The sequence below is a fragment of the Ornithodoros turicata genome, chromosome 8 (assembly GCF_037126465.1).
Source record: "Ornithodoros turicata isolate Travis chromosome 8, ASM3712646v1, whole genome shotgun sequence".
Taxonomy (NCBI): Eukaryota; Metazoa; Arthropoda; class Arachnida; order Ixodida; family Argasidae; genus Ornithodoros; species Ornithodoros turicata.
Window position 1 is genome coordinate 13807082 of NC_088208.1, and position 14389 is coordinate 13821470.

Here is a 14389-nt window from a genome sequence, read left to right on the forward strand (position 1 = left end):
ATAAATAAATAAATAAATAGTGAAGACAAGGAAGAGGAGGAGACGACCAGCTTCCGTGGCTCAGTGGTTAGCGTGCTGGCCATGTCTCGTCAAGACTGGGAGGTGCCCGGGTTCGAATCCCGGTGCCGGCTGTGCTGTATGGGGATTTTTCCTGGATTTTCCTGAGACGCTTTGCGACATATGTCGGCACACTTCCCTTACAAGTCGGCTCAGGGCGTCAGTCGTGACGCTACGTGAGGCCGCGCGGTAACGGCAAGCCCTATCATCTTCCACTTCGGGCTGCATTTTCTCGTGACACGCTCCGTGGACTGCGAAATAGTCGCCTACTCGCCTTTTGCGCAAATGCACCCATTACGGCGCATTACGGCGCAGCGCCCTGTGATTGGCACAGCATCACTATCACCGCAGCCGAAACTTCTTTAAAAAAGTATGAACGACATCAGCTGTGCCATATCACGCTTCTGCAAAAACCTCTATGAAAAGAAAAAGTAACAAATCTTAGCATAACTACTAATCTAGTAGTAGTTTACATACGGTCGTTTTCAGGCTAACCCGCATACACAACCAGCTGTTCTGTGCCGTTTTGAGTTTTCAAAAATAGAAAAATCCGTGTTGAATAATAATAATGATAAAAACAGCATGGGCATTTGTAACAGGCCAATATCTGCCTCACTATAGACTTCGGACCCCTTCTGCTAGCCCCACATAATAAGTGTGCATAAAAATAAAACTGATGGAATACATGTGCATGGATCAAAATTGAGTCGATTACATCTTGCAATATTTTATTGAACGTTAAACACAAATTTTGCACTATTCGAAACCTCTCTTACACATTCAGGTGCTTGCCTGTCTCTTCGGATGAATAAGTGAAGTCTATCGTTTGAAGGGGAATGACGGGAAGACAGTTGCTATGGCTGAGTCAATTACTTTGAATCTGCGCATTTGGAGGTCGTATATGTTCTTTGGAACCCAGGACGCTTTCACTCGACTGACGCATCGAACGTACGGCTTGGTCGTCTTAAGTAGCACGTGGTACACGATCCTGAAAGCAAAAATAACAATATAAAAAACATTCTAAGCTGGCAACAGTGATATGCATGAACGTTCCGAAGAGGCCCACCAGGGGTGCCCCTACACTCCATCCATCCATCCATCCAAAGCAGCCTGGTGTTTAACGGATAATGAAGGGTGTGAAACTCGCACAAAAAACTAAAACAAACAAACAAGAATATTTGTCGCTACTTTCTGTTGTGGACAACACAAGTTCCTCGGTTATAAAAGATGTTAAATGTCAATAATTTCTGGAATTGATTTTTTCAAGACCTAGCCTGCAAAACCGCGGGCTTAATTGTCTAACGACATATCCTCGGAGTTTGGAAATATATTTTTCGCAGATAATCAGTGGTCATAAGCTAGCCCTGCTGCCCTCGACTTTTCTCCCTCTCTCTCTATGTCGCACGCGCGCGTGCGAGAGAGAGAGAGAGAGAAAAGTCGAGCTTGAGGTCTGAAAAGAAACAATAAGAAGGGGTAGAGACTTGCTTGTGCCTCTTCCCTTCCGTTTCCTTCATTATGATGCACAAGATCCACAAGCGAAATCGATTCACCTTGAAGCAAGCAAAAATTGTGTACGCATTGTTCAGAAATCCTCACGCATACGAGTTAAGTTCTCTCTTTCTTCCGAGCAGGCACAAAACATAGACCCACTCACTGAACTAAATAATTGTCGTTGAAAAATTCCCATACAACACATTCGATAGCCCAGGACACAGAACTGTTCCGAAACTTGGCGTGGCCCCAACAGCATCGCCAACCTGGGCCATGTAGCGAGCGCCATATGGCAGGTAAGTGAACTAAGTCCAGCACACGCCTTCAATGGGGAAATCACCTAGTTTCAGACAACCGTGTTGCGTGAAGTACATCGCAAAATATAAGACAAATTGATGTTCTGAGGCTGGAGCACATAGAAAGGACAAATACATACAAAGCTTCAAGTGTCTAAGAAATTAATGATGAAAGAAAGAAGTCACTTAAAGGTTAGCCCAGAAAATGTGGGTTCGAGTCCTACAGCTGGCTAACCTTTTCAGTGACTTTCTTCTTTAGTCATTGCAAAATATGTTGCTACTCTGCTCTCTATTTAGTGACTCTAGTACCACCGCACGCTAGCTACGTCCCTGCCACTCTACTGCCCTCCATTTTTGCTCACTTGATGGGTCCCAAACCCATGCGGACGAACCTCCACTCGTAGGCTCCTCTAGTTCCTCTCCACCATTGCCTTCCAGAAGCTACGAGTATACTTAATTACAACTGAAAACACAACCTGTATGCAGATATATCAGTCTCAGAACATTAGGACTCTTACCATTCGGCGCTCTCGTGGAAAAGGACACTTGAAGGGTGGATGGATACATTCCGAAAGCCAATAACAGTTTTGTAGGATATATCTTCTGGCTCCATTGGCAAAAATTGTCTGTTGGCTACTGCGATGTTCTGGCTGAAGCCGCAACAAAGTGCTTGCAGGACCTTGTCTGTGTCCTTCCCGCACGAGGTGACTTCAAAATTTCGTCTGCAATTAACGCAAAATGGATTGCGTGACATTTGCGGCAACACAAGGCAGATTGTTCTGACTGGGAAAACGTAAAAAGCAGCCACATACAATAATATTTCCAGGGGCACCGCCAGGATTTTTTTTCTGGGCGGGGGGCTGACGACCGTGCATATTTTTCGTATTTCCACGCATTGGATCCAGAATAGTAATGTAGTAAACTAGTAATGCACCTGACCTGTCCTTTGGCTAGTATGTTGAGCGAACGGTACAGTAAATCACGTCATATAATTTACAGCACACAAAGCGCGACATGCCGTGTGTTTACGGTCATCGTGGTATGTTCAGGAAACGTACGATAGCCTGCACCACGTGAGAAGACGAAGAAAGCTCCAACCATGGTGGTGGGGGTGGTCTGAAAACTAGACAAATGGCAGTCGCCTACGGGAGAGTCAGGTCGTGAGATAGTTACGCCAGTGGCCGCTGCAAGCGCCACATAGCATCACTGGGTAGGGTGCCTCAATACTATCTCCAACTCACATGCTCCAACTGCACAGAAGGAGCTAGTAATCAGGCACCCTATTGCTGGGGAGAGGAAATGACGTGTACACTATTATCATCACCGCCACCGTCGTCTGCATGCTACATAGGCTGTTGCTAAGCACGCGCTATACTCTCTTTCGTACCTCTTCGTCGTTGTCAACACAGCGTGGTGGTGGATGGTGAAAGAGCTCTCCGTTGTCGGCCTCACCGAGGTGGGCAACGTCACGACTGACGCCCTGGGGGAACGTGTGTCCTGGGCCGACTTCTAAGGGAACTGTGCCGACATGTCTGAAAGCGTCTGAGGAAAACCCAGGAAAAACAACCCCAGACAGCACAGCTGACACCGGGATTCGAACCCGGGTACCTCCCTATCTGACTTTCCTCAGACGCTGTCAGACATATGTCGACACAGTTCCCTCAGAAGTCGGCCCAGGACGCACATTCTCCCCAGAGAGCTAGTCGTGACGTCACCAACCTTGTGATCGAGGCCGACAAGGGCGAGCTCTTCCAGCAGTACCCCCAACACCCCCTCCCCTCTGCCATGTACCGCTGGCTTCGTCCCATATAGCTGAGTCAAAAACAATTGCTCCTTACAGCAAATGGTTTGCCCTTGCACTGCTAATCCGACGTTGCTACATTTTACTCGATTATGCCACCGCCCCTAGTCTGCCAATGTTCATGCCATAAGTATTGATGAGCAGGAATGCGGGTATGCCCATCACCTGGTTTTGCTATTTGCCAGGGTACTCGCACAGCGTCGGCAGGTATACAGGCTGTTTCACGAAAATCCCTCGGCTGAATAATTCGAAAACGGCGCCACCTATCAGGATCTTTTTTTTTTTTTTTCATCTAGCATCCTTGGTGCTCCTGCCACAAACTGGCCTCTCAGTTTCTCATTTGCATGCGCTCGTTAATTAAATAAATATCCTGACTTTTTTTTTGCTTTTACTTCACCGGGCTTTGGTACCTGTGCCGTTGCAATGGTCACTTGGGGACAGTGCCAGAGCAGTAAAAAACTAGCTTCGACTATTAGTGATTTTTTACCCAGTAATTTACTCGTTTCGGTTAACAAATTTCTTATGCAGAGCAGTCCCATGAATGTGCTCTTTCGTCCAACTATCCTGCGCTCAAATTCGTGTTCATCCGCTTGCATTGGTGGCGGGGGAGCCGCAAGATAAGGAACAGCCATGAGCGAGGGTTTGATTGCGGTAGTGTCAATGGAAGAGCCAGACTGTACGGCAAAGTAAAACAACAAAGTCAAGATGTTTATTTAATTAACGAGCGCATCCAAATGAGGAATTGAGCGGCCAGTTTCTGGCCGGCGCATCAAACATGCTAACAAAGAAAAAAACAAGTTTTCTGACAGGTGGCACCATTTTCGAATTATTCAGATGGGGGATTTTCGTGAACCAGGATTTTCGGACTGCCAAAATTGCTCTTGTCGTTGGGATGAATACTGGTGGCCGCCGTCTTTAATGAGTATGACTGACGATAACGTAACATTGTCATCCGGTAAACATCTGAGTAGCGTATCAACGTTCGAAAGATCAAGGAAACAGAAGATTCCGAGTTGCCCACGTGAGGTCTATGTGAGGTGTGCTGGCGGATGCGATATCTTCTCTACACCAGTTCCTGAGTGAGAGACAATGAACAAAAACACACAGCAAAATGAAGTAACTAGGCAAACGGCAGTCCACCAGCGTGCACAGTTCCTGTGACTACCACGGGGTGGCAGCACTACTGGCGGCGCCCATTTTCTGACTCGCGTTTTTGTGTATAGTGGGGGATGCGTGTGGCGCGGCGTGCCTGCGGTGCAGGTGTAGGTACCAAGAGCGGCGCACGTGCAGCTTGGTACGCATGACAAGGTGACCTTGGTAAGACTCTGGCTAGTCTTTCATAGATATATCCATTTGACAATCATATTTTGCTTACCTTGTTAACACCGAGCACAGCTGATTCCTCACAGACCTTGCCTGCTGCAAGCGACGGTGTTGAACGAAGTTGTCGTAGCACCACTCTCTGCTCATGTTCGTGTCCACCCACATATTGTACACCTTGAGCAGGGTCAAATGATCACTGCCAGGGACGTTGAACTGACACTTCTTCAAATCTGCTTGCTGGTGACTCTTCTGCAAGAAGCCATTAACAAGCAGGATTAGTCAGTGCGTGGTCCATGGTGGGGGGTGGGGGGGGCAGAACGTTAGGACAAGGGAGGGGCAAGGCGAATAAACTTTACAATAATCAGTTGATTGGGAAAAATTTAGCGAGGCCGGTTCTCGCATTTTACACAAACGCGCTTCACGTTGTCCATACGCCTCCTTCGCTATGCTACACCTCATCATGCTTACCCTTGCGCTGGAGAGGTTCCCTCTCCGGTACCTGCTCTCGCGTGCAGAGGTCGGCACTCGTGCGTCATGACCAGGGCCGGCAAGAGAAATTAGGGGCCCCGGGGACGGGTCATGCCCCCCACACCCTCCTCGTGTTTCGATGGCAGTCCAAGTATTTCTTCTTTATATGATTACAACAGGTCTTCGATGCCGCTGGATCCTCGAAGTGGACCGGGCCCCGGGGCGCCATTCTGGGCGCTGCCCAACCCTCTCGCAGGTATTTGTTGTGACCGCTTACTCATGCTCACTCACTTCGTACTCAGCTTTTGCTCACTGGTGCTCAATCACTCACTCCCTGTTCAGCTCTTCGTTTGCTCACTCATCTTCTGCTTGGATTCTTATCTCTGGATGAACTATGGGGTGCTCACGCTTGCCCAAACAGTGTTGCCTCCGATTCTCGGTTGCTGTCTCATCACAGGTCTCTCGGTTGTTAAGAGTGTGAAGAGCACAGTATGAGGGGAGTTGTGCTCGTGTGATGGGAATGTGAAATGAGGTAAGGAGAGGTGATGTTCAGTGACGTAAAAATGAAATTATGTAGGTTGTGGTTATGAGGTGTAAGGCAGAATTGTTTATCTTGAATGCTCAGTTCGCGGAGCGTGAACGTCAAGCGGTTGCGACAGGTCATCCCACACTCTCCCAGATAAACGTAAACAACGGTGATTGCACCGATGGACCACCTTCACAGCATAGAGGGTAATAGAAAATGAAGAAAATGGGCACCGTATTTACCGAAAGTCATGCGGCTCTGACATCACAGACCTCACCGCTACCAGTGAGGTAGCGCACCAGACGTCACGTGCTTACGGCTGCCAGTGGGAATGGACGCAACTCGGACGAGGTCTGTGACTCCTGCGCTTCGCTCGGGAGTCTGTTCACGGGCTTGTATCTAGCTAAGTATGACACGTAGAAGAACAATTCTTTTTTTTTTTTCCTCCGTGCCCTGGCGTGTACTAAAATTCGCCCGTGATGTAATGAACCACATCTGTGAAAGTGTCTCAACCCCTTTACTCAAGTTCGCTCGTGCTCGGTTCACCTAATTTGAGCATCAGTTCAGCTAACTCATGGACCTCACTGAGCATGAAGGAGCGTGGCTCATGAGTGACGTTTGCTCATGCTCAGCTTCGCGTTCGCTCGCAGCTCACTTCATTCGGCATATTGAGCATGAGCAAGCATGCCCATGAGTGAGTTTTGCCAAGGTATGATCGGACGGTGTGGTTGCAACATCTGAAGGAGCCTCCTCTCACGACGGGCCGATATAGGTGCGACAGAACAAGTGATGGCAGCCTATAGTAGCGGCCAATGGCAGTGCCGCTTATGTGGCTACATACCTCGCCTCACAGAAACTCGGAAGGTTCGTCTACAGATGCTATCACGTTTAGAAAATCCTCACCTTTGGACGATGAAATATGTGCTGGGCAGACAGCATAGCGATTATGGTAAGGATCTCGTCACTGCAACCCAGCTCCAACGATTTTATCAGCATCTTTGCAAGTGGCGGATCCACTGGGTACAGCGTCATCTGGTGTGAGATTCAGACCAACCTGTATAGTATCCCAAAAGTTGCCACACCAAAACATCTAAGCCTTACCTGTCTTCCCAGTTCGGTCAGAATCTCTTGTTTATTCAGTGCTCCCAGGATCTGAAGGCTTATGATTCCTCTTTGAAGGGCCTGCATACCAAGCCATATAAATGTAACACACGTGACAAATCAGAGTAGGAAACAGCAACAGGGTGAGGTCATCATTAACACGCTCGAGGGTACAGGCTGACTTCAGAGAGGGCATTCGATGTTACAGCCTATCGTTGAACATCAACTACAAAACTTGTCATTCGACTTCAACATCATATCGCATTGCAGCCCGTGACTCAATATCACATGATGTGATCGTGCATGATGTTCACGATGGCCATCATTAGCGTTCTAGAGCAAGCAACTACAATAAGTCCTCGACTGCACAATGGCACTTGAAGAAAAGGAACCAGAAGTGTGAATCGAATCCACGCCCTGTGATTGTGCTGATATGATATATAGTATGCAACGGGGCGCTGTGAAGCTTGTGTTGCGTTTATCCGTCTATGTTTACTTGCCTCATCCACTATAACGTTCCAATGAGTCTCACAGTTAGTGGTCCAGGCTAAAGAGGAAACACGTTGGGACGGGAAACCAAGGGAAGAAAGGTTAGAAGGTGGGCAGGCAATGAGTGGGACAGTTTTCTTTGTCTATGCAGAAAATGAATGCGCACGCTGGCGCACAGTAAACGTGGTCGCTCATTTGACGTAGCTAGTGCGCACTTTTCGCACGGCACCGTGAAGCAGCTGTGGCTATGGACCGTGTACAGACGCAGACAGAACAGGAAGAAAGAGACGCAAAGACAGAGGAGGATATGCATCATAGACCGACACGGAGGAAGCAATGAGAGGTGGGGCCCTATTCCACCGACCAGTGAAGGTGGAACTCCGCAGCCAGTAAAAAGTGCTGACTGGCTTGATGTCACCAAGTGCCACAAGTAGCGTGGACAAGATCACTGCAGCGCGTGGACAAGAGTATGATACCACAGCATGAAACACTCGCTCCTCTTCCTTGAACATCGTACCCCACCGCCACCCCACTCGCACTCAGGGCACTGAGCAGCGCCGAGCGAGTGAGCACGAAGCTGGAGACAGCGTTGCAAAGCAGCGACGTAAACTTCGGCGCGCACAAATAAAACCGTCCACATGCCAATGCACTCAAGTAAACTTTTGTACATAGCGGATATGATCCCGGCACAGCCCCGCCCGCATTTTCCTGCTTCTATCACTTCAATTCTTCAGTCAAGTGTGGTCAAGAGTAGTTAGTTAGTTAGTAAATTAGTAGTTAGTTAGTAGAATAAAGTAAACCTTGGAGCTTTCAGCAACCCACCATGGGTGCTACCTGCTCCATTGCAAGAGCTATATACAGCAATCAAAACAAATCACAGCGGTATCCCTCACGTACTCACAGGCACACAATCAATAGAACGGGAAAACAATATCGCACACTCCAGATCCACAAAATACGGTGGTAGCAGTTCACATGGTAAGAACACAATGATATCTTCAGGTCATCCCAGGGATGTTCCATTGGGACAGGAATAACATTCCTCGGACATCCCCGTATGGTCCTCAGTTTGTCAGAAAAGTGTTAAAATGCAAAGCCTCCGGCCATCCCCAGAAGCTCCTCAGGGAGTGTCCCAAAAACAGCCCCAGAGAGGTTTTAGGAGCAAAACAGGATATCTTATTTATTTATTTTGAGAAAGGTGGCCCATTTTGAGCGCAAGGCCGTTTTTCTCTTTCCGGCACTTGTTCAACCCTTGTCACCAGCTTTCCGTTTGCTCCTTTTTATTTGTTTAGCGTATTTCTCATAACGGACAAGGAGCGCGGCTGTTTAAAAAGCAAGCAAAAAGAAATATGAAAGATTCAGAAAAAGCATTTCCAGGAGCACTATGTCCGAGAAACTCACTTCGAAAGGTACTGGACCATCCCTCCAAACAGAAACAGATACTAGTTATTGCTTGTTACGCGTCCTCCCGTAAATTCGAGAGCCTTAGTCGCTTCCGTATTAAAAACGAAAGGTGTGCTGCTAAGTTTAATTCGATTATGCAAACAAATAGTACAACAAACGAGGAATTGCTTAGAGTATTAACCCCTCATCGATGCAAATGCTATGTTTCTTACTCCATTTGGTTTGAGGCATTCAGTGGGATTTTGGGAAGTCAAAAACAGTGCAACAGAATCACACATTTCTGTCTTTTTCGCGGTAAATGCTCCATGTGTCATAGACAGTCACGTTTTTTGGGAGGAGGAATCTTACACAGGACCGCACTTTGTTGATGACAAACGCCATTCAGGCCCAGAGATCGACCCAAAAACAATACAAATGTATCACTCAATATTTGGGGAATCTTAGCAGGTAAACTGTACAAAATAATATTTCTCATCCTGTCAGTTACCCACAGGGACATGCACAGGACGTATCTGAATGACTCTTCGTGCACAGTCCGCCAGTATCGTCCTCAGGACGCTCTGCGGATTCATATCGAAGGACCAGGACACGATGACACTTTGGGGACATCTTCAGGACCGCGTGTGTTCTTCGTGGAGTAATAGGCTCGAATGCAGAAGGACAGTCAGGATGGTGGTGATCGTGATGTGATAAAGAAAAAAAAGGGGGGGGGGGACGTGAGTATGGAGCTCGGAATCATCAGGATTCCGAGCTGTCGTTTGTAAGGTATACCACGTTCTCTCATAAGACGAGGTGAAACTGGTTAAATGGTTAGCATCCGTGTTACCTACTGTTCCCATACACCTGTGTTCCTCGACATTAAGACATGCCGTACAAAGAAAACGTTAACCAGGAAGCCTTCGCGCGTTCCTTTAGAAAAGTGCAGCACAGAAAGCAATAGCACCTGCTGCATGAAGACCTTTTTTTCATGTCCGTGCTAGCGCCGCGAAGTAACTGTGGCCATGAGCGGAGTACAGGCTGGTCAGATGGAGAAAGGACAGGAGCAGGAGCAGGGGAGTTAGTACAGGTTGGGACAAAAGTTTATGGAACACGGGAGCGACATACTTTTTCTTCGGTGCGACACCCTAGCGGCTGCCGGAACCGGATGAGTTCACTGTTTCGGAGGTGTGGAAGGGTTCGCTGTTAGCGACACACAGTGGTAGTTTCGGTGTCGCTTGGGTGTGCCTCGGAGGGAAGCCACCGCTGTGTGTCGCTCACAGCCTACCCTTTTACCGCTCAGAGACAGTGAACTCACCTGCTTCCGGCGGCCGCTAGGGTGTCGCACCGAAGAAAAAGTACGCCGCTCGCGTGTTCCGTAAACTTTTGTCCCAACCTGCAGTAGTAGTGGGGGACTGGTTCGACTAACAGGGCGAACTGTGGGGAGGGGAAGTCTAATGTTTAACCCATTGATTTGCAGGGCACACCCTCCCTTTCTTGGATCTGCAACTGCATCAATAGCATATACTTCACACGGATACACCACATCTGGCACACTGCTGTACACACCTGACGATCTGGAGTATCCATGAAATCAAACTTCATGATTTCGTGAACGCCGAGAGCCTTGAGTTGCAGGATGGTAGAAGCGAGTTCGTTGCGGATGATCTCCGGGTCTTGTGTGGGCTTCATCTTGTTGTATGCGGCCTTAGAGTACATCCTATATGCTTTGCCTGGTGCTGTTCTTCCGGCTCTCCCTGATCGCTGGTCCGCTTGTGTCTAGCATGAACAATGCAAAACCCAGAACACCTCCAGCGCACCGAGAACTTCAGAGAAAAAGTTAATTTGCTAATGAAAAACAACGTGCTACAAGGCCCACTGTTTGTGGTAGACAGCATAGAAAGACAACGCAAGGTCAACATGACAAGATGGCATATATGCAGGCCAGCTGGTGGATCAACTCCGTAAGACTCAGACTCAGGCTTTTACATTATGAAGGTCAACATGTCCGCATATAAAAGCGACACAAATTGGTTGCACTGCCGTTGAGACCCAAACTTTCTCAAGTTTTGGTTCCATGAAGCGTTGCAGGACGGCCAACGGTTTGGAATCCGAAGATAATGATACAGAGGGGAGGAAGATATATTTATTAGAACAAAAAAATAGAGGGAGGAAAGGTCACGATGCAGGTCAAGGTAGTGCAGCCGCATAGAACGGTAGGAGCCATGTCATGCCTGTTTGTATGAGCTAATGCTTAAAATGAGAAATTAATTTTGTATAATTTCCCTCTCAAATGAAAATTATGCGAGAACGCACTGTGATACACATGTAAGTTTTAATGTCAGAAATTATAGATATCATTCTGGAAGACGAAAACGTTTATTCTGGTAATTTGTGCCAGGCTAAACCCACAACTGCTGAACTTTCGGAATGCACTAGTGAGGCTGCTTAGATTACTGTTCAACCCTGAAATACTTGCACGGCTCTCAGATGTCGGACCTCTAAGGTAATGTTGGATGTTATCACGATACCCTGTTCATAGCTTCCTTCATAATATTTACAGCTACTGAAAACCGAAAACGCATCAGCGGGTCGGAACACAAATATGACCCGGAAATGTAAGCACTCTTGGTTGGTATTGACACTGTATTGTAAGTATACACGATACGTTACAAGAACACTGTTGCAAACATGATATGCCCACAGGGGGTACTACCTGAGAAATTAACGAGACGGTGAGGGACTCAACCCCCGTGTGGGGATCATATGTCTTCTCTTTCACTACACCCGAATCCACCACGTAGACCACCCCGTCGATGGTGAGAGATGTTTCTGCTACATTGGTTGCCACAACGACCTGCAAAGTAGAAGAAATATGCAAGCTCTCCTTCAAAACTCCAGGAAGAGCTTGTGTAAAGAAAAAAAAAAAGAACGCAGTTGAACTGAAGGTGCGATCGGAATACAAAATACATGAAACCCGAATATTTCGTTTGGACACAGTCGAGAACATTAGAAAATGCATTTAATCGGATTTGCAGCCGGCTGCGCGCTCCCGTCTGAGCTCAGGCAACAGTGCGCGAACAGACGTCACTAGAGTCTGTTATGAAGGCAGGCTGTCCGTCACAAATGCGCAATTTGCTGCCGAACAGTCACTAGAAACATCTGCGTTTATGCTTGTAGCAGCAGCGTCATAATCATCACCAGCACCGCCATCGGTTACGCGCAGCACTGCGCGTGACCCGAGCTTTCGTTTTCGGTTCATCGCCATTAACCGTCATTAAACCCATCAACCTCAGTAGAGCCTGGTCGCCTCATTTCTCGCTCTACAACTGGTGACCCGAACGTGATCCAACGTTCCACCATCATGAACGGCGACCAGCACTCCAGCAGCTCTTCGCCTCCCAGCCGGCCACCGCCACTTCCACCGCTTGAGGCTTCTGTGGCACCGCTCCGCCTGCCGCCTTTCTCCATCTCCGACCCTCAGCTGTGGTTCGCGCAGGCGGAGGTTCTCTTCGACGGACGCCGCGTCACTTCTCAAGACTCAAGGTTTGGCTACGCCATCGCAAACCTTCCTCCCGAAGCTGCGGCGGAAGTCCGTGACCTAATAATCCACCCTCACCCCGAGTTGCCCTACGACACCCTACGGGACGAGTTAATTCGCCGCACATCTGCTTCGGAGGAGCGGCGATTGCAGCAGCTTCTGGATTTTGCTGGCCTTCCATCTCCAGGAGCAGTTGCCGCCCTGGCCCCCCGCACCTCCCCTCCACCGGTGGACGTTGCAATCACTGCCATCAGCACGTCGCTCCAGCAACTCCAGACTACGGTGGCGGCCCTGGTGAACCGGGTGGACGCCATTCCCCCGCAGCGACCACGTTCCCCTCGGCGCCCGTTTTGCCGTCGCTGCTCGCCATCCCGTCAACGGTCTCCTTCGCCCTCTCAGCACCACTTCTGCTGGTATCATCGAAAATTCGGCGATGCCTCAAGGAACTGCCAGGCCCCTTGCTCGTGGCCGGGAAACGCTCCCCCCAACCATTAACGGCTGGCATGGCTGGGGGCGACAACAGCCGGCTCTTCCGGATCACGGACCGCGTGTCCGGCTGTCGCTTCCTGGTGGACACCGGGGCTGACGTGAGCGTCGTTCCACCAACCCCCGCAGAAAAACGACACCGACAACCAGACTTGGCTTTGCAGGCAGTCAACAAGTCCACCATCTCAACTTACGGTCAACGCTCCGTCACCCTTGACCTCGGCCTGCGCAGAGTATTTCGTTGGGTTTTTACCATCGCCGACCTCCCCTTCGCAATCCTTGGCGCCGACTTCCTCCACCATTTCGACCTTCTTGTGGATATTAGACGCCAGCGCCTCGTCGACAACACTACTTCTTTGCACGTTTATGGAGCTCCAGCGCATATAGCCGCCATTAGTCCCACCATACGGCTACCGTTGCCCACTGCTTTCGCCGACATTGTCACGGAGTTCCCCGCTGTCCTGCGCCAATCTCACGCCTCTTGCCCACCTCGCCACAGCGTCACTCACCACATCGTGACACGGGGCCCCCCTGTCTTCGCTCGCCCCAGACGGCTGGCTCCAGAGCGCCTCGTCATTGCCAAGAGGGAATTCGAGCACATGCTCGAACTGGGGATCATTCGGCCTTCCTCCAGCCCGTGGTCTTCCGCTCTCCACATGGTGCCCAAAGCAACACCTGGTGACTGGCGCCCATGTGGGGACTACCGTGCACTCAACATCGTCACGGTACCGGACAGATACCCGCTTCCCCATATTCAGGACTTCACCGCGAATCTTGACGGAGCGACCATCTTCTCCAAGATAGACCTCATCAAAGCCTATCACCAAATTCCCGTCCATCCCCCTGACATCCCGAAGACTGCTATAACCACCCCTTTTGGCCTCTTTGAATACGTGCGGATGCCCTTTGGCCTGCGTAATGCTGCGCAGACATTCCAACGATTCATCAACGAAGTGCTCCGCGGCCTGGACTTCGCATTCGCATACATGGATGACATCCTCGTCGCAAGTCCATCTCCGGAGGCTCATCGCGCCCATCTGCGCGCCCTGTTCTCGCGCCTGGAGGACTACGGAGTCTCCATCAATGCCGCGAAGTGCGAGTTTGGCGTTACCACCCTTACCTTCCTGGGACACACCATCACCCCGCAAGGCATCCGGCCACTCGCATCCAAGGTCCAGGCCATCCGAGACTTTCCTGCCCCCACTTCTCGCAAAGGACTTCGTTCATTCCTTGGCCTCGTGACTTTCTACCGACGTTTTGTGCCTCGCTGTGCTGCCTTGCTCCAGCCTCTCTACGCAGCTCTCGGCGCTGACCATCCGAAAGAGGCCCGTGCTGCCCCTCTGGAGTGGACACCGGCAGCAGAACGCGCGTTCGCAGAGGTCAAGCAGGCCCTGGCAGATGCTGTGCTGCTCCACCATCCTCGTCCTGAC

At 49.6% G+C, this 14389-nt stretch overlaps 1 protein-coding gene across 1 annotated transcript in view; it reads right to left on the reverse strand.

Annotated features, from left to right (window-relative positions):
* Positions 1-764: 764 nt before the first annotated feature.
* The window catches only part of LOC135366484 (ATP-dependent RNA helicase DHX8-like), a 67023-nt gene continuing 53398 nt past the window's right edge, over positions 765-14389 (reverse strand). Inside the window, exons 8-14 of the mRNA XM_064599196.1 lie at positions 11649-11789; positions 10502-10711; positions 7064-7144; positions 6866-6994; positions 5021-5217; positions 2363-2566; positions 765-1045 (exon numbers count right to left, since the gene is read on the reverse strand). Of these exons, the coding sequence (XP_064455266.1) occupies positions 877-1045; positions 2363-2566; positions 5021-5217; positions 6866-6994; positions 7064-7144; positions 10502-10711; positions 11649-11789 (1131 nt within the window). The 3' untranslated portion in view covers positions 765-876. The remainder of the gene's footprint in view (positions 1046-2362; positions 2567-5020; positions 5218-6865; positions 6995-7063; positions 7145-10501; positions 10712-11648; positions 11790-14389) is intronic.